Consider the following 23,161-nt stretch of genomic DNA (forward strand, 5'->3'; position numbering starts at 1 on the left):
GAAGTTTAACAGAAACCAAGCACCCAATAAGCAGATAGATCACCCGACACCAAGGAAAAAAAGAAAGGAGATGTGACCATCATGCTGCTCACAAAATCAAGTTGGTTTGGGCAAAGAACCAAAGAAATGAAGGATTACAATGACCACAAATCCGCAGTAGCAATGGGCACTAGCCAGTGTTATATAGATTTTACTAAATGACTCTATGCAGTTAAATTAAGATAATAATTTAACCCTTAGTTGGAGGAAAACTAATCGAAGTTCTTCCAAATGAGGTTGTAGCCTTCGACTTGGTCAAACATAGTGGTACAATATCCAGTGCGCTAGTAGTTGCACTGCATTGCCTCTTTTTTACTATCTAATATCTGAACTCAAGAAAATGAGTTATGTTTTGATATGTTGATGGGCTCATCCATATATCTTAAAAACTCTAATTACCCGCTTTTTTAATTTGGCATTTCTGGCCCAAGTAAATCCCCCTTCAATGCAAATATATTTAAGCTGCTCATCGGAAGATGCTTACTTGATTAACTTGATTATACATTCATGCTAGAAATTTTTCATATTAATCTCACAAACATGTGAGAGAATCCATTTGGTTTGCTTTACTAAAGGGCTTACGAAACTTAACGTATTAGCAACCTAGTAGTTCAAAAGAGATTCAATGACGGTCAACAAAAGGATAACAAGTTGATCCTCATTTGCCTCTGCTATAATATATCAATGTGTTAGCATCGTGTTTCCTCTTTACTATTTAGGAATGTGTGAGATAGCAATAACATTGGCTGGGATATCTGCTTGCCAAAATCTACCTAACCAAACTCCAATCTCCAAACATCTAATTGTATGAGATTTGATTGAATAAAATAAGGACCTTGTAAGAAGTACATTCCGTGCCTTGGCAGCATGAATATATGAATTTGTATATGCCGAAGCCAATTTAAGCATCCGAAACTTCCACAGAAGTGTTTCTTTCGGAAGAATATAAGCAAGAACATGCAAATTTTTCCATAATTTTTTTTTCAAGCAAAAAATTATAGACATAGCGCAAGTTCTTGTTCATGTCCAAAGAAAATGTGATTGGTAAGAGTTCTACCCATCGAGGAAAATAAATTGCAAAAAAGTTTGCTAGTCTCACGAAGATGATGGCGATGGTTTAGCTTACTGATATGTAAGATGGCGTAGTCAATATGTTCTTTGATAGCTCTCCAATCGTTTGCTGTGGAGGAAGCCCTATTTTCTGTGCTAGCCTTGAATGTCCTCGAAGGATCACCTTATATCTGCCAGAAATGAACTAGAATAAGTGGAGAAAATTACAGCATGGCTGCAGCCGGATATATATGGTACTAACTACTGAGTGTGCCCAAACTATAGCCACGCTTCAGAAGCACTTCAGTAATAGCACCACCCCAACACATATACACAGCAGCCCATTCCCCCTTTTCACCATCAGCAAGCAATAAGGTATTCCTAAAAATGGGCAACCATCATCTAAAACTATGAAACAGATGTTATGGGGGTCGCCTGTAATTGTAGCACCACAAATTAATGTAGGTTGTAAAAGAAAAACAGTTAGGAGAGAGAGAAGCTGGATAGAAAGGTTCGCTAAATACGCAATTGTGGTACCCATGACATTAACGGGCAATCATGCCTAGGCTATCCTCAGTAATTCAGTAGGCTATCCTCAACTGTAGATTTCTATATTATCAGCGTCCACAAATCAGTAGCCTGGTATACTATAAAGAAGTGAGAAAATAAACCTGAAACAATTTCTACTTTACATGGAAAAGTGTAGCAAAATACAAATAATAAGGAGCAACGCAAACCTGCCATCAAACTCAGGTTGAAAGGATAGCTTAGCTGCAACAGTATCGGCATGAACTCTAGCAAAGGTAATAGATGTCGTATTCGCGACTTGTCAAAGGAAGTGGCTGCAAAAAAATATGCGTGGTGTTCAGTAATTAATAGGCAAAGCTGCCACAACCGACAGAGGTTCTAAATGAACATAAGCGTTAATCCGACATAATTCAACGAGGACACTGCATAACTCCCATAGAGCATTTCATTTACCACAAGAAAAGGCTGCATATGCATAAGATTCTTGTCTCCTTTGTTTTTCCAGAGAATATGAATTGGAAAGCCGATCATTTCAGAGTGGATATAATAACTCGATTCCCTTGTCCTGCTGCATTTATATAACTTCACTAGAAAGTGTTTCTCACCTGGGTTGGCCAAGATTAAGAGAAGATCGATGTCAGGGTTGCGTGCTGCGACAGCTAATGCAAGGCATCCTCCCGATGATTCTCCAACAAGATGCGTAGAGGTCTATTTGGGCAGCGGTAGGTCTCCGCTTTTATTGTTCTCTGGACCATTTTCATCAGGTCTGAGCCTTGCAAAATGATTAGGAGTTATCAACTCGTATGGAATTAAGATGAGAGGACTCAAAGCATCTGTTGTAACCTGGCTTTGTTGTATTACAACTCCAGGATAACAAGATATGCTTTTACTACGTAATGGAGCTAGAAAGAATCACAATTAAATTGTTGATTACAAATCACTTTGTCTTCAGATTGTTACCATATATTCAAAATTGGTGAAGCAGTTGGAGAGAGTGAGAAAGAGGAGGACCTAGAAAATACGTTCTATCCATGGCTGGGATGTGCAAGCACCAAATGTCGAACATCCTTCACACATGAAAACATTCATCCAGTTAGACATTTACTGCTGCATTAAATAGTGAAGTGCGCAAGCTATTGCATGAAACAGATTGTATAGTCATTAATAGCCCCAGTAGCCCGCAGAGGACAAGCATGGTAACACAGGAACTGTGACTCATCTCACTTCATCTAAGTTCAGGAGAGAGAGGAAAGAGCCTTTAACCTAATGCAAAGTGCAGCAATCACCACATCTCTCACAGTGAACAGGGAGTGAACGAATTTCATCAGATTTGTTATGAATGAGAAAAGAAAATTGATTTGTGAAGTACTCTGCCTATATTTGGCATACTTATATTCTAAGATTTCAAACTGTGCAACCCGATAACTGATCTTAGCTGGAAGGGGATTGAGGTCGTATGTTCATAAACAAGCTAGCTGCCCTATGTTGCGAGGCACTGCTATTGTTTCTCCCCCTCTTTCGTTTCCTTATTAAGCTCAGGTGGGTGCCCAAAACCAGAGTGCTCGGAAGTATAGTGTAGAGACGATTGATGCATTTCGGCAATAAGCAGAATTAGATGCCGAAATTTCAGTGCTAAACTGGAAGATTGAATAATCGAGGAAGAGTAGGCATGCTTACTTTCCGAGCTGTTTGTGCTGCAAAGTAAGCCCGGCTCCATTGCCATCAATTCCCAGGAAACAACATATCGGGAAACAGAAAGCACTGAAACTCCCATCAAGATCGAATAAATTTCACAGAAACATGACGAATTCAGAAGAAAACCAAACAGCTTATGATTAGATTAAACCCACGTAACAGCGGAAAAGGCTACAACATCAAGCTGCTCATCAACAGATATCTAGAGATGATCACGGTCGAAATCACAAAAGCGTCATTGTGTAAGTCCTGTTTAATTCTCAGAGTCAGATCACTTCAACGATGAACCACCGATGGCAACAAAATCGTCATTGTGAAATGACATGCTCCAAGACACATGATAGATCAATACAGAGAGGAGAAGCTGCTATTACAGCAAAAGCCTGCAAGGAAAACACTGGATTTGGACCCACCTCTACATAAACACACTGAAAGCACAAAGATAGTAGGGGAGTTAGGCATGTCTAAAGAGGAGTTGAGACACTGCATTCATCAATGTAAGATCAAAACCTTTGTCCTACCAACTGATCATAATGTATTCTTTCATTCAAACAAACATGTAACCAGTTATGAGCCCAATCACAACCTTACGATTCTAAACAAAATCCTAAGACTTCCCATCCATATCAGATACCATCATAATCATAAAAAGTATAGAGAGCTCATCAGATAAAGTGAAGTAGGATTGAAAAATAGAATTAGTCTTTGCAAGAGGCTCAATCTAAAATGGTATCATCATGTACAAGTTCAATATCAGTCAATCTAAGTGGTATTCTCCTAATTAGTGGGTGACAGATTCAGCAGGATAGAGATAAACCTTCACAGCCGTAAGGCGTGTGATCTCGTTTCCCATCCGATCGACAAGTACAGGAAGGCAAGCAGGTAATTGATGTCCAAGATTATCGCCGAATGTTGATACAACAAGTCCCATACAAGATATGGCACACTCCTTCACTTCCTGAACAAAGGGTAAACATAAGAAATAGCAACAGTAGCAGAGAAACATTTCATGAGAACAAGAATGAACCTGATCTTGATCTTGGTTTGTCAAGCGTGACATAATGACATCATAGATAGGATGAACATATGGCTTGAAGTCGAAACCATGCACCTGTGTGTGAAAACTACTCACAGTCAGATTGTTTCACCAAGAAATCTTAAATCATAAGATGAGTGCAACCCACCTCAATATTTGGGCAGACAACACAAACAAGCTCCCCACAAACTCGTAATGCTTCTGCTGTGACTTTGTAATATCTCTCGCCAACAGCGGATAAAACAGGGGAGGAAAGAGCCTAAAACATCATATAAAACAGAGGAAGTAAATAACACCAGCTGCAGCTGATATCGTATAAACCCTACTCTGAAGGAAGCAGAATCTCTGCTACTCTCACATACAAGACAAATACGGCAGGCAGCATAAAGAGTTTGCACGAATTTCTTCCTAAAAAATTGCATATCTTTTAATCAGATGAAATCCCATCAGAGGATGCCAAAATGCACATCCAAAGTTAACAATACAACAAAAACTATGCTCAAGGAGCAAGAAGTTGAAAACAGACATTAATCCACAAACAGTCTTGAGAATAGTGAACGCTACATGAGCAGCTAATGTGTTCATGGTTAACATATCACAGCAAAAGATACAGTCACTCATGTCCTAAAAGGTACTTTCATCTTATAATGCAAGAGCCGTCAGACTGATAAGGACAACAAAGCATACGCATTCAAAAAAACAAAGCCCTTTGCACCTAACAATCTCATTGGTAATTCCTAATTTTGCAAACAACAGCAAAGGTAGAAATTATACCTTTATGTAAGGATGGAAAACAGAGGGCGAATGTGAAGTCAACACTAATCTTGTAAAGATCAAAGCCTCAGTTTTCAAATTTGATGTAGATGACTTGTCCTGGTCAAATAACAACATGACAATTAGAAGCCAGAGAAATAACCGGTAAATCATTTACGTCATGGAGTCAAAGATCTATAACGAAACATTAGGAAAATGACAATGTACATACACTTAGTGCCTTTTCAATTCCAGGAATAAGTGATCCAATGTGGTCAGCAAGACAATCTGGCAATACAACCACAAGTTCTTTCAAGACAGCAAAAGCACCAACCTGCAACAATTGCATATATTAAAATTTACTAGGAAGGAAAAATATCTAAAGAGACTGGAGGAATGCACCACCTTTGTTTTGATTGATTTCTCACGCAGCTGTCTGTTAATAGATCTGACAATTTTTGCTACTTCTTGTTTCAACAACCATCTTGGACTGCATTACACACCCAAACCATTAGCACCATAATTTATCGACCAAAACCATTTTTAATAGTTTAGAATCTCAAATAAACATGAAAATGCAACAAGGTATCCTAACAACTCAACAGTAATTCCTGAACCTCTAGGACACAAATATTGATCACTGACAAAAATAAAAATCTAGAAAACCATGTAAATTTAAGTATTGGAAACTCATTTTCAAAGCTTCCATAGCAGAAAGCCAATAAATAACCAGGTAATGCAATAGGACTTGCTAACCAATCAGCCAGGAAGTTTCTATCTCAAAAGCTCTTCCATCAGGGTAAAGCATCCATTCATGTTGAATTGTTTCAGGTTAAATACATCAAAGATAAAAAGAGAGCACACAGGGCGTCCTTTCTTTTGTAACAATGATGCTCAATAAATTTTCATCACACCTAGGAGCATCATGCATGAGAATTTAGTAGAAGACATTGCCTCTGCAACCATCCACATTTATAATGAACAATCCAAATTAAGGATCCTTTTTGATTTGGAACCACGAAATGGATGGAAAACTGTTCCAGAAGGTAACAAGGTATTTTGTCTTCCTCTCAAAATAAAGGATACTGATCCAAAGAAAGCATGAAATTTTAAATAGTTATATATCAATGTGATTCCAAGTTTCCTACTAAGTGTGTTGAAGCATCCTACCGCACCATACCAGATTTCAGACAACTAAAGTTCCATATCCCTTTTCCTTACATACACTGAGAATCCACATTTGATCTATTACTCTTCTTAAGAAAAACAGTAGCTACAAATATGAGCAAAAGAAATGAATCTAAAACTATTCAATTTCTGCAGATGCACACTCGAGAAAAATAAGAAGGCCATTGCATGTTGCCTGTATTCTTCCAATATAGAAAGAAATATTGGTGGTGGATGATGATGTGTTTTCTCACGTTATGTTACTCTATCGCGCTAGATAATTAACTCCTAAAAGGAATATAATCTCTTTCACATCATGAAATTTTGTTTTTCCTCTTAGCCAAATGTGATATAACCAACTTCTATCAATACCTTAAGTAACTCGAAGACAAACCTTTCATGATAAAAAATTAAACAGGCTAACCTCCCTCGTTGGTTTCCGAAACTTCAATTCCATGATAATATGAGAAAAAATAGACTACAAATACAAAAGAATGTAAACTTACCTCGATTCGTCAATGTCTATCTGCCCTTTTGTCACATTGCCAGTTTGCCTAAGTAACTCAATGAAGGCATTAAATACATCCATCTGCATTGTAGAAGTATTAGAAACTGAACAGCTTATGGTTCTCACAACGGAAGCACTTCATGGAAACTCACTCACTTTAACATTTTCTTCCCTTTCCTTAAACCGATCAATCAACTTAGGACAAGCCTGCACCAGAATATCATTAATTAATCATTTATTTCCTTTTTGAACAAGAAATATCCACAGGAAAATAAAAAAAATTAGAGTCCTAAAGCAATCAAATGCAACATAGACAGCTGCCTAACAAACAGGAAAGTAATAAAGAAGGGCAATCAGAGTAGATCCTAATGGAGATGCACATGGTACACTTCTACATGATCAGATGCAACTCTTGTTCACACAAACCTCTACATAAAGCTTTGAGAGCATTTCTGGGCGAGAAACAATTAATGCTGCCAAGCATGTAGCTGCAGCTCTTCTAACTTTCCAGCTGGCATCCTCATCATCTGTATACTCATTTGCGCTATCACTGTAACAGAATGCAGTTCTCAAGTCACTATGAAGTATCCATCTAAAAAAATTGTATTAGCTCCTTCTTAGCAAAATTAACGTACTCGTCTTCCTCTTCCTCAAAATTTTCCTCATCAGTATCTTCCTCCATGGTATCCGTAAAATTCGGGTCATAGCTAAGATACTCCAACGTAAGACTGAGGATTTGATCACAATATGAAGAAATATCTCGGGGGCACCTCAACAGAAAGCTTTCTAGTGCCTGGAAAACGAGATTGAACCCAGTGCAGAAATGAGTACAAAATGCCAACAACTCCGGCCAAATAAAGTGGCAACAATCTATATACAGAGTCAGCTGACATCCGAGTCAGATAAAGGACACAAAAATAGAGCAATTAACAAGAGAATACCCATCTACCTGGAGGCTGTATTCACGGAGCTCTTCATCATTCTCTGAGGCATTGGTGCAATAACTGATTAGCACTGGAACAGTTTCTCCAAGATGTGGTCCAAATCGGTAGCCAACGGCACGGCTAGATTGCAACATTTTCATATATTAGTATCCACCAAAAGCGGATTGGCAGCAGCATAAGCAATCAGTTGATCGATTTCAATTTAAGCCTAAGATATTGAGGGTGCCTTTGTATCATACGCGTTAATTTTCCCATTTGCGGACGAAGCAAATGTTCGTCTCCTCTCCGCTCGCACATTTGCCATTTCGAAGGAGCAAGCGTCCTCTGCGACTGCGACTGCGACTGCCTTTGCCTTTCCTTTGTCGAGACCCGTTAGTTTCGTGGAGAACGGGAGGAGGAGACACGAGAGATATCGAGCAAAAGCGAGCGACCAGAGCTCTTCCCCGCGGTTCATGGAGGACGTGGAGCTGGAGAGCGGACCCCAGCGGTTGATGGGGGTTCTTCGATGAGGTGAAGGATCTCACCAGAACGGACGGCGGACCGCCTCGCTGGTTCTGATTCTGACTGGAGCCTTCGCTCCGGCGAAGGAGAGCCGGAGAGGAGACGAACGAGGAGAGACAAGCTCCGGTTGCCGCCATGGACTTGCAGAGCGAACCAGAGAGCACTAACCGAATGTTGCTGTGGAAAGAGAAACTTCACAAGGGGGTGTGGGAGGGAGAGAGACGGAGAGAGAAGAGGAGAGAGTGTCCTTGCTCGACGTACGTTGCCGTGGTTGTTGCGAATAGGACAAAATTTTTATTTCCTTCTTTTTGTCAGAGAATAGGACAAAATGTAACACGAAAAGACGAGGCAACTTGAGTTTAGCTGAATCAAAGTTAATTTACAAAACTAGTTCATTAATTAGTGTGCTAAATTACCGTTCCCGGATCAACGCACAATTGTGAGGTCTTCAAAATCAAATTATATAATTAATAAGCGTCTCGGAGATACTCCTTCACTAGCACGACTCGTTTCATATAAAAAATAAAATAAAAAAAAAAAAGAAAGCAAAATCGAAAAAAAAAACGTGTAATAACATTTCAAATATTCATTTGCAGTTCGGACAATCTCTTTGCAGCAAGTCTTCCATGTCTAGTGGTATTTGGTAAGGAATTCTTGTATTATTTCCAACATTTCGTGATGAACTAACTATTCATTGGAGAGAAAATTACCCGATCAGTCATAAATCTACTCTATGGATGTCAGTTCGATCCTAAACTTTTCGATTTTATCAAGTTAGTCATAAACCTTTTCGCGAAATTTCAATGTAGCCCTTCCTATCAAGTTTCGCCGAAAATAGCTGACGTGGCGGCCCAATCATCGTCCACCGTTCTACATGACCCGCCGTCGCTTCAGCGACCTCCTTTGAGGGAACTCACCAGGTAGATGAAGAAGCAAGGCGACTTCTCCAAGCGAGTGCCGCACTCCAGAGGAGAGAACCAGCAAGGCGGTCCGCTCGTTTTTGCTCCCGTTCTCTACAAAAGCAACCAGTCTCGACAGAGGAAAAGACAGTCGCAGATGCTGCGGAGGACACCAGCCCCTTCGACATATGACGAATCCGCTCATCGGCAACGGAGCGCCGGAGAGAAGACGAGTTTGAGCCGCTTTGATAAATTTTCATATTTATCGTGAAGATATATATATATTTTCTGTTGGAGAAAATATTCAAAATTGCCCAACAAATCAAAATCATTCTGATGGCACGTACGGTGAAGGACGTCTTCAACAGAAAAGGAAAACTGGTGGGCCCAGGTCAAAGTTCTTTTGTTGACTCATGGAATTAAATAAAATTAAAAGGAGAAACAAGGGGCACGCATACAAAAGGCGTTGATATCTTCTGCGAGGGTTCCGAGCCGCACATGCACGAAGCCGCACAGTACCGAAGACGAGCCGCTCGAAGAAGAAAAGGAAAGAACGTCGCGAGGCACGTTCTGGTTCCAAGCCGTGCGTGAGCGTTTTGCTTTGAACTTGAACACGCGGTGATCTGTGCAATGCATTTATTTGTCCAATTGAATTATTTATTCGTAAACACTTTGAGTTTAGGCTAAAATCTAGGTGTGAGAAATACTCGAGCGTATGAGCGATTTGTAACTTTGATTCTTCGATTATGGTAGATTATTTATTACCTGCTCTCTCCCGTGGATATAGATACATATATTCGGATCGAACCACGTAAATTTCTAGTGTCATTTATCGTTCATCGTTTATTTCTCGGTATTTTCGCATTGACTTAATTTGCAAGATCGTCGTTCCTCGTTAGAGGGGCCCCACCCTTCCTCCCTAACAGCCACCCGAGGCCCGACACGTGTCGAGCGCCTCGGTCTGAACCGCCTACCTTACCCGTCACTCATCTCATGCAATTTGTGTGACATTATTGAACAAACTGTTTAGCGTGGGGATAGCGTTTGTTTCCTGTAAGTAATGGCTTTGTAGCCTTGGGTAAGTGTATATGGTTCAAAGGTTTCCTCCTACAGCAATTTAGGGTGAAAATAATTCGTCATGCTAATCGCGATTCTTAATTTATTGATCCAACTAAAGCTTCGGGTGGCACGGTAAATTGTCCGTCCCCTTATGTTTTTCGATGTTTGTTACTGATCACTTTTCGTTCTCCGTACATTTTTGGACGAATCAAAATCACCACTTTTGGACAGTCAAAGTTGCCACTTTTACCTGTCTCGTCTATGCTTGCCTATATATATATGGTACGATGGGCAGTACACTGTAATTCAAGGCCAGTTGCTCGTTAAACTTGTTCTTCTCCTCCTCTTTTCTCTTCAAAACTTTCTTTAATAAATTTGTCTTTATCACCAACTCTCGAACGTCATCACCCTCCTTAACCTTTTCTTATTAGGAGAGGCGTAAACAATCTCAACAGATTCAGATTCACAGCACCGTACAGAGGTCGGAGGCCCGACCATATGATGTTACCATCAAAATAAAGGGAAAATTTTAGGATTACCGTTATAGATGAACAACTTCTTCGTGTAACATTCAGATATTTCGCATGAAGTGATTCAAAAGGTACGAATACTTCAAAATAAATAGGGTTAATAACACGAAAAACCCTAAACCGGTATATCTGTAACAATTTTACCACGAACTAATTTTTTGACCACAAAAAACCCCAAACTGGTACACCTGTGACAAATTTACCTCAAACTAATATTTTGACCAGTAAAAACCCTAAATTGGTACATTTGTGATAAATTTACCCTCCATTAGTTTCCGTTAAATTGAATTAATACCACAAAAAATCACAAATTGGTACATCTGTGACAAACGCAGGGTAAAATATAAAACCGGTACATCAATGAACTGTCACGTGTCATTTAACAAAATAATTTGACAGTAAAATTTAAAGGAAACAAACCGAGGGTAAATTTGTCACAAGTTTACCCATTTGGGGTTTTTGGTGATCAAAAAATTAGTTTGGGGTAAAATTATCACAGGTGTACTAGTTTGGGGTTTTTCGTGGTATTAACCCAAATAAATATATATAGGTGAAATGTTTCAACCAACACCGTAAAACTAGCCGAGGCAACGGTCACTAGCATCAAAAGATTAAAAACTGACACAAAGATTGATCCTCTCATCCGCACACACCAAGCAGTTAGGGCATGCATGAAATCCATTATGCTCCAAAAATCAAATTCTTGCCAGAAAATTTATTTCTGGAATTCTTGCTAGAAATTGATTTCTGGAGGAGAAATCTGTTTGACAAAACAAGACTAGTTCTGCTCCAGAAATTGATTTTTGGAAGAGAAATATGTTTGATAAAACAGAAGGAAATTTATGCTTTTGGAGGTGCCCAAAAATTTAAATTTCACTCAAAATGGGTAGTTACAGGTATTCTAAGTCATTCTGTGAAGTCTTAAATTTTTTTATTTTTGATTTTTTTGGGCACCACAAAAAATTTAAATTTCACTCAAAGTTGGTGGTCAAGGGTATTCTAAGCCATTGTGTGAAGTTTTGACATTTTTTGTTTTTTGATTTTTTTTGGGACACCTCAAAAAATTTAAATTTCACTAAAAGTGGGTGTACAGGTATTCTAAGCCATTCTGTGAAATTTTGAAATTTTTTATTTTGAAATTTTTTTTGGGCACTTCAAAAAATTTAAATTTCACTCAAAGTGGGTGGCCACATGTATTCTAAGCCATTCTGTGAAATTTTAAAATTTTTTATTTTTTAATTTTTTTTGGGCACCTTAAAAAATTTAAATATCACTCAAAGTGGATGGCCAAGGGTATTCTAAGCCATTCTATGAAGTTTTAAAATTTTTGATTTTTTAATTTTTTTTTTGGCACCTCAAAAAATTTAAATTTCTCTCAAAGTGGGTGGCTGCAGGTATTCTAAGCCTTTTTGTGAAGTTTTGAAATTTTTGATTTTTTTTGGGCACCTAAAAAATTTAAATTTCACTCAAAGTGGGTGGTCACAAGTATTTTAAGCCATTTTGTAAAAATTTTTAATTTTTAATTTTTAATTTTTTGGGCACCTCAAAAAATTTAAATTTCACTCAAAGTGGGTGGCCATAGGTATTCTAAGCCATTCTGTAAATTTTTTTATTTTTTATTTTTTGGGTACCTAAAAAAATTAAAATTTCACTCAAAGTGGGTAACCGCAAGTATTCTAAGCCATTCTGTGAAATTTTGAAAATTTTGATTTTTTGATTTTTTTTTTGGCATCTCAAAAAATTAAATTTCACTCAAAGTGGAAAGCAAAGTTTTCTAAGCCATTATTTAAAATTTTGAAATTTTGATTTTTTGATTTTTTGGACACCAAAAAATTTAAATTTCACTTAAAGTGGGTGGCACAAGTTATTCTAAGTCATTCTGTGAAATTTTGAAATTTTTGATTTTTTGATTTTTAGAAATTTTTATTTCTTGTAAAGAAGGAAATTTGGGCTAGAATGCATTATGTGAAGTTTTAAAATTTTTGATTTTTTGGGCACCATTAAAAATTTAAATTTCACTCAAAGTGGGTGGCCACGGGTATTCTAAGCCATTTTGTGAAGTTTTGAAATTTTTTATTTTTTGATTTTTTTTGGGGCACCTCAAAAAATTTAAATTTCACTCAAAGTAGGTGGCCACAGATATTCTACGTCATTCTGTGAAATTTTGAAATTTTTTATTTTGAAATTTTTTTTGGGCTCCTCAAAAATTTTAAATTTCACTCAAACTGGGTGGCCACAGGTATTCTAAGCCATTCTGTGAAGGTTTGAAATTTTTGATTTTTTAATTTTTTTTGGGCACCTTAAAAAATTTAAATTTCATTCAAAGTGGGTGGCCACGGGTATTCTAAGCCATTCTGTAAAATTTTTAAATTTTTGATTTTTTGATTTTTTCTGGCACCTAAAAGAATTTAAATTTCACTCAAAGTGGGTGGCCACAGGTATTCTAAGCCATTATGTGAAATTTTGAAATTTTTTATTTTTTGATTTTTTGAGATTTTTGATTTCTTGTAAAGAAGGAAATTTGGGCTAGAATGCATTCTGGAAAAGAGAAGCTACAAAAAGTAGCTTCTCTTTTTTGGGCCAAAACTCATTCTGGAAACAAAAATTCATTTCGGAGCCAAAAAAAGAATGAAGTTTTACCAAACACGTTTTTATTCCAAAATGCAAAAATTGCTCCAGAATGCAATCCGAAAATTTTTTAACAAACGCATTTCTGTTCCGAAATGCATTATGGAGCAGAATTTCTGCTCCAAAATAGATTCCATGCGCGCTCTAATGTTCCATCTGAGCTTTCACAAGCTCCAATCCCTCTCTCGACACAATGCCTAAACCATTGCTTGGATTGACCCCATGAAGGTCATCAACGTCGTGCTCGTGCAATGGCATGGCAACCCCTCCCTCATCTTGGCCTGTCCAACAAATCATTGTGCATTAATAGGTAAGATGCAATTCAAACATATAATTGTTTGCATTTAGTGATATTGAGAGTCCTACCTTATACAACCCATCTAATTCATCATAAATTTCCCATCATTGATCACTAAAATGCAATTTTTTTAGTACAAAAGAAGCAACAGAACATTTTTCACAATTGCAATATATGTAAATCAAGGCCAACGTGCTTATTGACAAAGACTTCATCTTTATGAATCATGAAAATTTTCAAGTAACGACATCTTTTTTTGATAAATAATTTCCTTGCGATGCTAAATAAATCTTGCCAGCCGCTCAAGCTACGTACTAGTTTATTTTAAATATGCAAAACCTTTCAAATATGTTTTGTGATTTTTCTTGATTGACATAACTTAAAACTAACGAATGCCTTAATTTTGCACTTAACATAATAACTAATTTTGGGTCTTATGCTCTTCTCGATAAAAAGGATGGAAGGAGGGTCTTCCAAGCCTCCATGGGGAGAGTACTGAGAGTATATAATGGGTGAGAGTGGGATTGAGTACACCTACTCCATTTTGTCTTTGTCTCCCTTTTTGTACTTTTTTTTTTCTTTCTCAATTTTTCTTTTGCTTTTTTTCTTTTTAAAATTAAAAATCATGATTCTAAACATCTCATTAAATATTTACATATTTATAAACTATATAATTATGTGGTGAGAAAATTTTATGTATCAAGATTTCCTTTTCGCTAAATCACGTCGACAATATTGTTTCGTCGTTCTAAAACTTTTAGCAATGATTAAATGAACAAAAAAATTCCTATAACTGACACGAACTTGCTATTTATGTTATGAGGTGATATAAATTCTTAATTATCTAACTTATAAGTTCATAAAAAAATCTAGAGATAATACAAGATATTTTCTTTAAAATTTGGTATTATTTGGTCATAAAATTTAAATGGCTCCGAAACCATCCACTTTAGTTGGTTTAGCTCTCACTCTGATATGGAGTGTGTTCCATATAAAGAAGAACTAACTAGAGTTACTTTTTATTTTTACTATAGTTAGACAATGCATATGAAATTCTGAGTGGGAAAATATTATAGTGTTAGCTGGTCCAAGCTAAGACCATGCTCATCATCTGACTTGTACGTTATGTATTATAGATATAGAATCAATCATACCCATAATCTCATAACATATGTTATTATGAGGTATATCCATAAAATTAGCTAATGAGTTTATGCTTTATGCAAAGAATTATTACGTAAGTTCATATCCATTTAATACCTTACTAAATTAAGACTTAGTAAGATGTGAACCAGAGCTTGGATTCGGTCGGTAGCCAAAGACGGATCCGTAATATTTGTCCTAGTGGGGTCGATATGATCCATGGTTGCAAAGAAATCAAGTATATCTAGTTGAGATATAAAAGCAGTTACACATAGAACTCAACTATACACTTCTCTTTAATTGAGAATCATAATAGCATTATATCATTGGTTGATATATATTTTAGTTAACCGTAGTAATGCCTGGACAACATTCTAATTAGGTCATAAGACAAGATTTTAAATATAAAAAAAGGATATCATTGGGAGAGGCCCAATCTCTGAGTTGGGCATATATCATTCCAAGAATAAACTGATTACTTATACAAAAGGGAATAGCTAAAGACTTGGGTATATCTTAAAGTTCTTGACTATGGTATAGACATTGCTGTGCAATATCGGCTACTTACCAAAATGCCCGATCTTGGACAAGTCGAAGTTGCCACTTTTGCATTTCTATGCCCGCCCATATTAGGGACAATGTACATCATACAGTAATCCAAGGTCAGTTACTCCTTAAGCTCGTTCTCCTCCTCCTCCTCTTTTCCCTTCAAAACTTTCTTGGATCACTTCGCTCTCCTTTTGCGCCAACTCTTGAACATCGTCGCCCTCCTTAGTGCCGTTCTTGTTAGAAGAGGCGACAAATATCTCAATGGATTTAGATTCATTGGGGCTGCTGGATGGCACTAACTGATTCATCTTCTTATTCTCCTTTCTTTTGCCCCATAGCACCGCATAGAGACCAAGTACTATGAGCCCTGACCCTAGAATGCTGCCATCGAAATAAAGTGAGTATTTTAGATATCCCGTGTTAAGTGATTCGAAAGGTTCGAATGCTTTAAAAATATATGTATGTATACTTACCTTCCCAGGTTCAATTTTTCATCCAACACCAAAGACCCCGCCAAGGCCACAATCACTAGCATCAAAGGATTGAAAACCGACACGAAGACCGGTCCTCTCACCCTTACGCACCAAGCCATTAGAGTATAGCACAACCCGGAACCGACTACCCCCTACAACACCACAAGCAAAACCGTGCCACGCAATAGGTGGCGGATTAGCTAACGACACATACCAGGGCAGTTCGACAATCGCTATTAAGCCGCCCCCAATAAATGCACGCAACATTAGAAAGTAAAGTGTTTGTCACGGTGTACCAAGTATGATACGGTGAGAAGCCTGATGTTCCATCCAAGCTTCCACTGGCTCCAATCCCTCTCTCGGCACAATGCGTAAACCACTGCTTGGATTGATGCCATGAAGGTCATTAACGCCGTGCTCGTGTACTGGCATGGGAATCCCTCACTCATCTTGGCCTGTCAAACAAATCATTGTACGTTGTAATTTCTAGTTACCGAGAAACAACACTTAGCGACATGCACGTTACGATATTTTCTTCGTTTTAAATATGTCATTTATTTATTTCAAGCAAAAAAACTGAATGTTTTGATACGCTACACCGTTTAGTTACTATGCACGAGGTCACTTCGGCCTCTTGCATCTACCTCTACAACTGTGGGGTACTTGAGATTCTCGATTTGACCGATATATAGACATCGAGGTACTTTCCACTTGTAAGGTGGTAGGTGTGACCTTTATAGTTATTTTGGAAGTGCACTTAAATCACTCGATCAACTTCAATCCCTTGAAGGCTCATTAGTCCTTGTAGACCGAATACAAATTCGGGGGAGTATAGCTTCTCCATATATATAAAAACAAAAGAGTGAAAATCCTATACGTTTGCTTTGGTACCTCAATAAATCTCAACCATCAATCTCAATTTTATAAATCTGATTTTCATATAACAATCGTTTAGATCTATTGAGACACTAAATGAAGCATTGAAGGGGATAGAAAAATTCATCTTTTATAAAATGAATCTTCGGGATGTTTGGATGAGCATGCAATCTTTCCCAAACTAACCAGAAGAACCTTGAAAAGGAAAAGGTGACTGACACTAGAAGGAATGAAAAGAAAAGGCAAATCAAAGGCGACAACGTGAAGACGTATTGAAAAGATAAAGCAAAGACCCACCTGAATGGTCAACCACAAAGCGTAACAGAAGCAGCTGGCCACGGCCAAAAGCGATCCCAGGGGGAGATTGCTCCAACCCTCCTGGCCCTGCTGGGTCGCCGCCACGTGGCGCAGCAGGTTCACGTGAGTTGACCACAGGTTGACTTCCACGCCCTTGTAGAACGTGAGCAGCATTGCCCCACCAATCCCCATTAATGTTCCCGCCACTTTTGCCTTCCCTGCAACTGTCCTCAGCCTCGCCTGCTCCAACCTAATTGCCATCGACCACGTGAACATGAAAGAAAACCACGCGCCACGTCAGAAGAACATCCCAGCTGACGATCCCCGAGCATACGCGCCAAGACCGATTCTAGTGAATTATAAGCCAATTACATGTCGAGGAACTTGCACGAGACATTCCTGTACATACCCGAAAGAAATAGCCAAGACGAAGGTTATGGCGGGGTGAGGTTGGCCATGGCCGAGACATACGTCGCCGATGTCATCGATAAGTTTGCTAGGTACAAATTTTGCCCCATTGATCCCCTGCAAATTCATTCAATCATAGTCAACAATAAAAGACCAGAAACTTCCCCATGCATAAGCACCTGAGTCTTCCATATTTATGTACTAGAAGTCACTTTTAGAAGGAATATCTAGTGAAGGTTGTATCTAGTCTGCTGCGGTACCTGGAAACATGGCTTTTAGGCTGTTATCACATAAGTGCTATCTTATAGCACCACAAGTCACTAAGCATTTCCCAAATGTTATAGATTAAACAAAAAGAGGCATGGTAATCAAGAACCCGAACATCAGTGCACTAAGAAACACACACTTACCCAAATAGCCCACAAAAGAAGGCTTGCACAAGCACTGTCCATGTTAACTTTGGCCTGCTCTTCCTGTTATAAACCGAAACACAAAATCAGTATACCTATACAATACAAATTAGAATTTGGTTTAATAAGAGAAGTGTGTTGTGTGTGACCTTTCTAAGAAGAAAGCCAGAGGGGCCAAGAAAACCGTCGCGAATATGAAGCGATAGGCGATGACGAGCATCAGGTTCATTCCGTTGCTCGCGGCGAGCTTGTATAGTATGTTGACGCCGGCAAACGCGACCTGGACAACCACCATCACCAGCGGGGCCTCCATTTCGTGCATGGCCTCGGACAAACGATACATCGCCATCGCTCGAATCTCTCTCTCTCTCTCTCTCCTCTCGAGATTTAGGTTCCTCGAACGAGTATGGAGGAAGTATCTTAATCAAACGTGAAAACTGAAAAAAGATGGGATTTGCTAAATCTTTGTCCTGAAGTTGAGTAAGAGAGAAGAGCGAATGTTGCAGACGAGAGGAGTGAAAGTGGGGTATGTATAATGCAACAGGGAAGAAGGCCACCAGATGTGTTGCTTGGCTTACGTACTTCCCGTCACCATGCACTAGATCATCCTCGCACTTGCCATCTCCGAGCTCGCACTTGCCAGGTATGATAGAGATCGAGGAGATGTGAGAGAATATTCAGTGGTTTGCAAGTGTACGCCACGTCAGCCCTGACGTGGCGTGCGCTTATTTACTGATATCCCTTTTTCCACTTCCATTTCAACCTCCGCTCCGGTTTGGCTATATCCACCGCCCAAGCCGCCGCCGCCCCCATCCTTGAGCCACTGCCTCACCGTGGCCAACACGGTCCGCGGCAAAGCTGTTGAGCTCGTAGCAGGAAGCCATGGACGAGCCAAGACTCGAGATGCAGATATGGAGATGCCGCAGCTCGTCGCCGGAAGCCATGGACGAGCCAAGACTTGAGATGCAGAGCAGTGCCGGCCATGGACGGCCTCTCGTCCGCAGATCTGAGCACCCACTTTCTCTGCCGTCCCCGCGGCTGAGCGGCAGATTTAGAGACGCAGAGCAGGGGGCTCGCGTGAGCGACGACTGACCTCGCATCCACCCTCTCCGTCGTCCCGGCATCTGAGCGACAGATTTGGAGACGTCGACCTCCGCGTCTCCCCCTCCGTTGTCGCGGGTGAACAGACCATCGTCTCTCGTGGCCTCAGGCTCCAGATCGGTATACACACTTTCAGTCCACAGATTCTCTGTTGAGTGATGGAAGGAGAGAGAGATCTTCAGCCATGGCTCCTCTCTTCGCCAAATCCCAGTCCCTCGCCGCCAGATCTGGAAGTGAGGCACAAGGGCGGAGAAGACGGCCGAAGTGGAGAGATGCGGCGCCAGCAACTCCAACTCCGCCGGTGGCCGTGGCGGAAGGAGGCGTGGGGCTCGTCGTGAAGATGGAAGAGGAAGAAAAGAGAAATCTAGGTGGATTTGAGGGGATTTTTAATTTATTTTTTTGATTCCATGTGTCAATTTGTAATTGGTTACTAATAAATAAGCGCACGCCACATCAGCCTTTTACTTGGCGCTTGCAAGCCACTTAATATTTCCTTGAGATAGGGGGAGTGGAACTGCTTTTTTGGGCAATGTACATATAGAAGTCAATGCCAAGCATTAATTTACTTATCTGTGTGCGCTTCGCTACCAGATTAATTTGGATTCCTGAGTTTAATTATGTATGCTGTACACAGCATATATGTGCTCGTGGAGATTAATAGGGTCAAAAATTTTGGATACTCTATGCTCTCAAATCGTATATAATGAGTATTTAAGTTTTAGGGTACGACGAAAGTCATCGTTTGTAGCGATTGAGAAGCACCCGAGCGCACATGCGAAATTGATGCAATGCGTATTTAACTTCAATTACTGTGCCAAAATTAACCTACAAGTTTTTTGAGGAAGTACACTCATTCAAAACTAGACTCGGATACGGACGTGATCCCACATAGCATGCATGCCGCGTAATCTTTTAGGCGTGGTCGAGCAATTTTTCAGTGTTGAACCCAACCTCATTACTTGTCTCATCCAAGCCCTTATCTAATAATTTAAGCTTTTATAACAGCTGATAGAGCTCTCGTAATAGTTCACATATTTTGAGTAAATAGGCACATGTGTGAATGTAATTCATTTTTCACACTACCCACATCTGTAGTAACTCAAATTTTCAAAATATATTACACAAACCGTGTAGAATATGAAAGCCCTCCTTCATTCGTCAAACGGATAGTTTTCGCAGTGGCCTTCCATGGGTTTTTCTTTCATTAAGTGCTGATGTTGCACGAGGGCCTTCAGGGCAAGTCCGAGATTGGACCGAGATACAATTTCGGCATAATCGAGCTGAACCGAATCGAGTCGAGTCAATCGGGACCTTATGACGATCATAGACAAGTAAAAGGAATTTCGAGGAATGAATACGACAATTTCGAAGATGCGAAAAAAAAAAAAAAACAGAGAGAGATGGCAGCGCCGGCGGCACACCGGTTGTTAAGTGTAATGTGCGGCATTATCAAAGAAAGTATTAACGCGGGATGGCACTGATTTCATGCTTTTGATTTCCACTGCCCTTTTTTGTCTGTTCATTTCTCCACTAATGGAAGCTGTAGCCAATTTGGCTTCTGTTTTTTTTTTTAATTTGCGACTACTCTTGCCGTTTTTTTTTAATATGCGATTATTCATGTGTCCGCCAATGCGATTTCATGAACCGTCTCTTATTGTCTTGGAAGGACCGGACTAAGTATAAATATGAATTTTCATGTGTACTTGTAACATTTCATGAAAATGTAGATTCATAATCATTTGATAGTAGAGGATAATCAAAAAAGTTATATAGCAAGATATCTTCTAATTGTGAAATAGTTTAATACTATATAGTTACACAATATCACAATATAGCAAGATATCTTCTAATCATTTGAAAGCGAGTGTTATTGGAGATTTCGACTTCAAAAACTACTGAATTACCGAGGATAGCCTAGGCATGGTTGCCCGTTAATGCCCATGGGTACCACATTTGCATATTTAGCGAACCTTCCTATTCAGCTTTTGCTTGCTGATGGTGAAAAGGGGGGCACAGGCTGCTGTGTATGTTGGAAACTTGACTTCGAAAATGGGTAGAACAATAAAGTGAGACTTTGAGGCGTGATATCACTTTCTTTAAGGAATTATTTACCCCACGAAGTTGCTAATGGTCACCGGCAAATTTCCTCCGGGATACAACAAAGTCTTGATTGAGAATACCGAATAGCAATTTCGGTTTATCTCCAGGGTCTCTTTAGGAAAACAATTAGAAAAGATAGCTGTATATCTCTTGGAAGAAATGGAAAAAATGGTTGTTCTTTTTAATGAACAAAAACGTTGAAATATTTATACGTTGAACAAACACAACCTTTCGAATGTAAATAAATTATGTCCAAACAGACACAACCTTCCAAAGGTTGCAAGAGAGCCTAATTACCATTAGGCAGAAAATAAAAAATTCGAAATTAAATTATTAAAAAATAACCGCCACTCTTTTTGCGAACGGTCACACTGTTTCAATATGATAAAACAGTTATTTTATAATAATAAATTCGAAATTTAATAAATAAATAAAAATGATCGTTGATTAGTGCCAAATCTCGTCCACGTGCGCACTCACATCCTTTCGATGTGGGACAAGGCACCTCATTGTTTGTTTTACAAACAAACTACCAACAGTGTAAATGTGTTGGGGTGGTGCTATTACTGAAGTACTTCTTAAGCTTGGCTATAGTTTGGGCACGGAAAAGGGGCTTCCTCCACAGCAAATGGTTGGAGAGCTATCAAAGAACATGTTCCCACGTAAGCCAAACCGTGGCCGTTGTCTTCGTGAGACTAGCAATCTTTTTTGCAATTTATTTTCCTCGAATTCATGTAATGAGTACAACTCTTACCAATCACATATTCTTTGGACATGAACAGCAAGCTAGACTTGGCTCTGCACCTCCACTGTAATTTTAAGCTTGGAAAAAGATTTATGGAAAAATTTGCAGGTTCTTGCTAATATTCTTCCGAAAGAAACACTTCCTATGGAAGCTTCAGATGCCTAAATTGGCTTCAGCATATACAAATTCACGCATTCATGCCGTCGAGGCACAAAATCTACTTCTTACAAGGTTATTATTTTATCCATTCTATAAGATCTCGTATAATTAGATGCTAGGAGATTGGAGTTTATGATGGTTATGTAGATTTTGGCAAGGCAAATATCCCCGGCCAATTTTATTGCTATCCCACACATCTCCTAAAAAGCCAGGAGGTATATGGACGAGCCATCCACATGTCAAACACATAACTCATTTACTTGAGTTCATATTTAGATATAAAAACAGGCAGTGCAACTACTAGCGCGGATATTGACCTAATATCTTTAGCAAAGTCAAAGGCTACAGCCTCATTTGGAAGAACTTCGATGTGTTTTCCTTCAACTAAAGGTTAAATTATTGACTTACTTCAGTTATAATCCTTCATTTTCTTTGCCTGAACCACCTTGATTTTGTGAGGAGCGTGATAGTCACGTTTCTTTTCTTTTTTTCCTTGATGTTAGATGATCTATCTGCTTATGAGGTGCTTGATCTCTGTTAAACTTCTTCCTTCTTTGGCCTTCCTTTTGTCCCCTTTCTTCAACCTTTATTTCTAAAGATACACAAATTTCTTATTTAAAGTTGTGATCGTTATGTTTTTTTGTGAGGTACATTAAGTTTTACTTTTATTGAGATTTGTAATTCTAGTACGAAGGATTAGCTATTGCCAAGTCAAGCAGAAGGTGCTAGACTAGACGATGCATGCAGAGAAGTGATCTCAACTGTGCCATTTCCTTTTCTTGGTAGGTTTCTCAGAGACTAGAATTACGCATGAACTTCTCATATGTGTCTATGATTTCAATAAAATGGAGAAGAAAAATCACCCTCGAAAAGAATAGAACAGGTTTTAGTGTCGTCACAATCCTTTTTAACTTGTTTGGTATATCAAGTGAAAATGTCAAGAATAAAAACCAATTTAGAAACCTACTGCTAGTCTTGAGTGTTCTTCCTCCTAGTTGAATATACAATTTATGAACTTCCACTATCTCCAATCCGAGTATTGTTCTCCGTCGGTGAAATTTTGCAAAGCCATCAATATTAAAATTACTTTGATATTTTGGATAGGTATTCTGTAGTACATCACGAGATAATCATGCCGAGTCCGTTCTGCTGACTGACAAATCTGTTAATACTAATACTAGTTTCACTTTTCTTTGAGGATCATCGTTTATATAACATTCAAAATTATTTTGAGATATACTTTGTTGCTGATCACTAATCTTTAG

General features: G+C 38.9%; 1 protein-coding gene and 2 pseudogenes across 1 annotated transcript; all 3 read right to left on the reverse strand.

Annotated features, from left to right (window-relative positions):
• Positions 1-1,139: 1,139 nt before the first annotated feature.
• On the reverse strand, positions 1,140-15,406 carry LOC130135067 (phytyl ester synthase 1, chloroplastic-like; annotated as a pseudogene).
• Positions 3,612-7,871, reverse strand: LOC115666594 (cullin-associated NEDD8-dissociated protein 1-like). The gene is made up of 12 exons (XM_030588300.2): positions 7,726-7,871; positions 7,412-7,569; positions 7,203-7,326; positions 6,933-6,983; positions 6,775-6,857; positions 5,507-5,591; positions 5,334-5,435; positions 5,123-5,221; positions 4,497-4,607; positions 4,340-4,423; positions 4,130-4,270; positions 3,612-3,695 (listed from the first exon to the last, which is right to left on the reverse strand). The coding sequence occupies exons 1-12, from the start codon at positions 7,858-7,860 to the stop codon at positions 3,621-3,623; spliced, it is 1,248 nt and encodes a 415-aa protein (XP_030444160.1). The 5' UTR covers positions 7,861-7,871; the 3' UTR covers positions 3,612-3,620.
• LOC115669368 (WAT1-related protein At1g68170-like) lies at positions 15,205-18,398 on the reverse strand (annotated as a pseudogene).
• Between the last annotated feature and the right edge of the window lie 4,763 nt (positions 18,399-23,161).

This window comes from Syzygium oleosum, unplaced genomic scaffold, assembly GCF_021117445.2.
Source record: "Syzygium oleosum isolate NSW1041296 unplaced genomic scaffold, Sole_v2.1 Sole_v2.27, whole genome shotgun sequence".
NCBI classification, from domain to species: Eukaryota; Viridiplantae; Streptophyta; class Magnoliopsida; order Myrtales; family Myrtaceae; genus Syzygium; species Syzygium oleosum.

Excerpts from the sequence above, each read along its gene's own strand:
- LOC115666594 (XM_030588300.2), bottom strand. The coding sequence starts at position 7,860 with ATGAAAATGTTGCAATCTAGCCGTGCCGTTGGCTACCGATTTGGACCA. Across the intron at positions 5,592-6,774 it reads ATAGACATTGACGAATCGAG|TCCAAGATGGTTGTTGAAAC; the intron begins GTAAGTTTACAT and ends TGTGTAATGCAG. Across the intron at positions 4,608-5,122 it reads TTTTCCATCCTTACATAAAG|GCTCTTTCCTCCCCTGTTTT; the intron begins GTATAATTTCTA and ends ATGATGTTTTAG.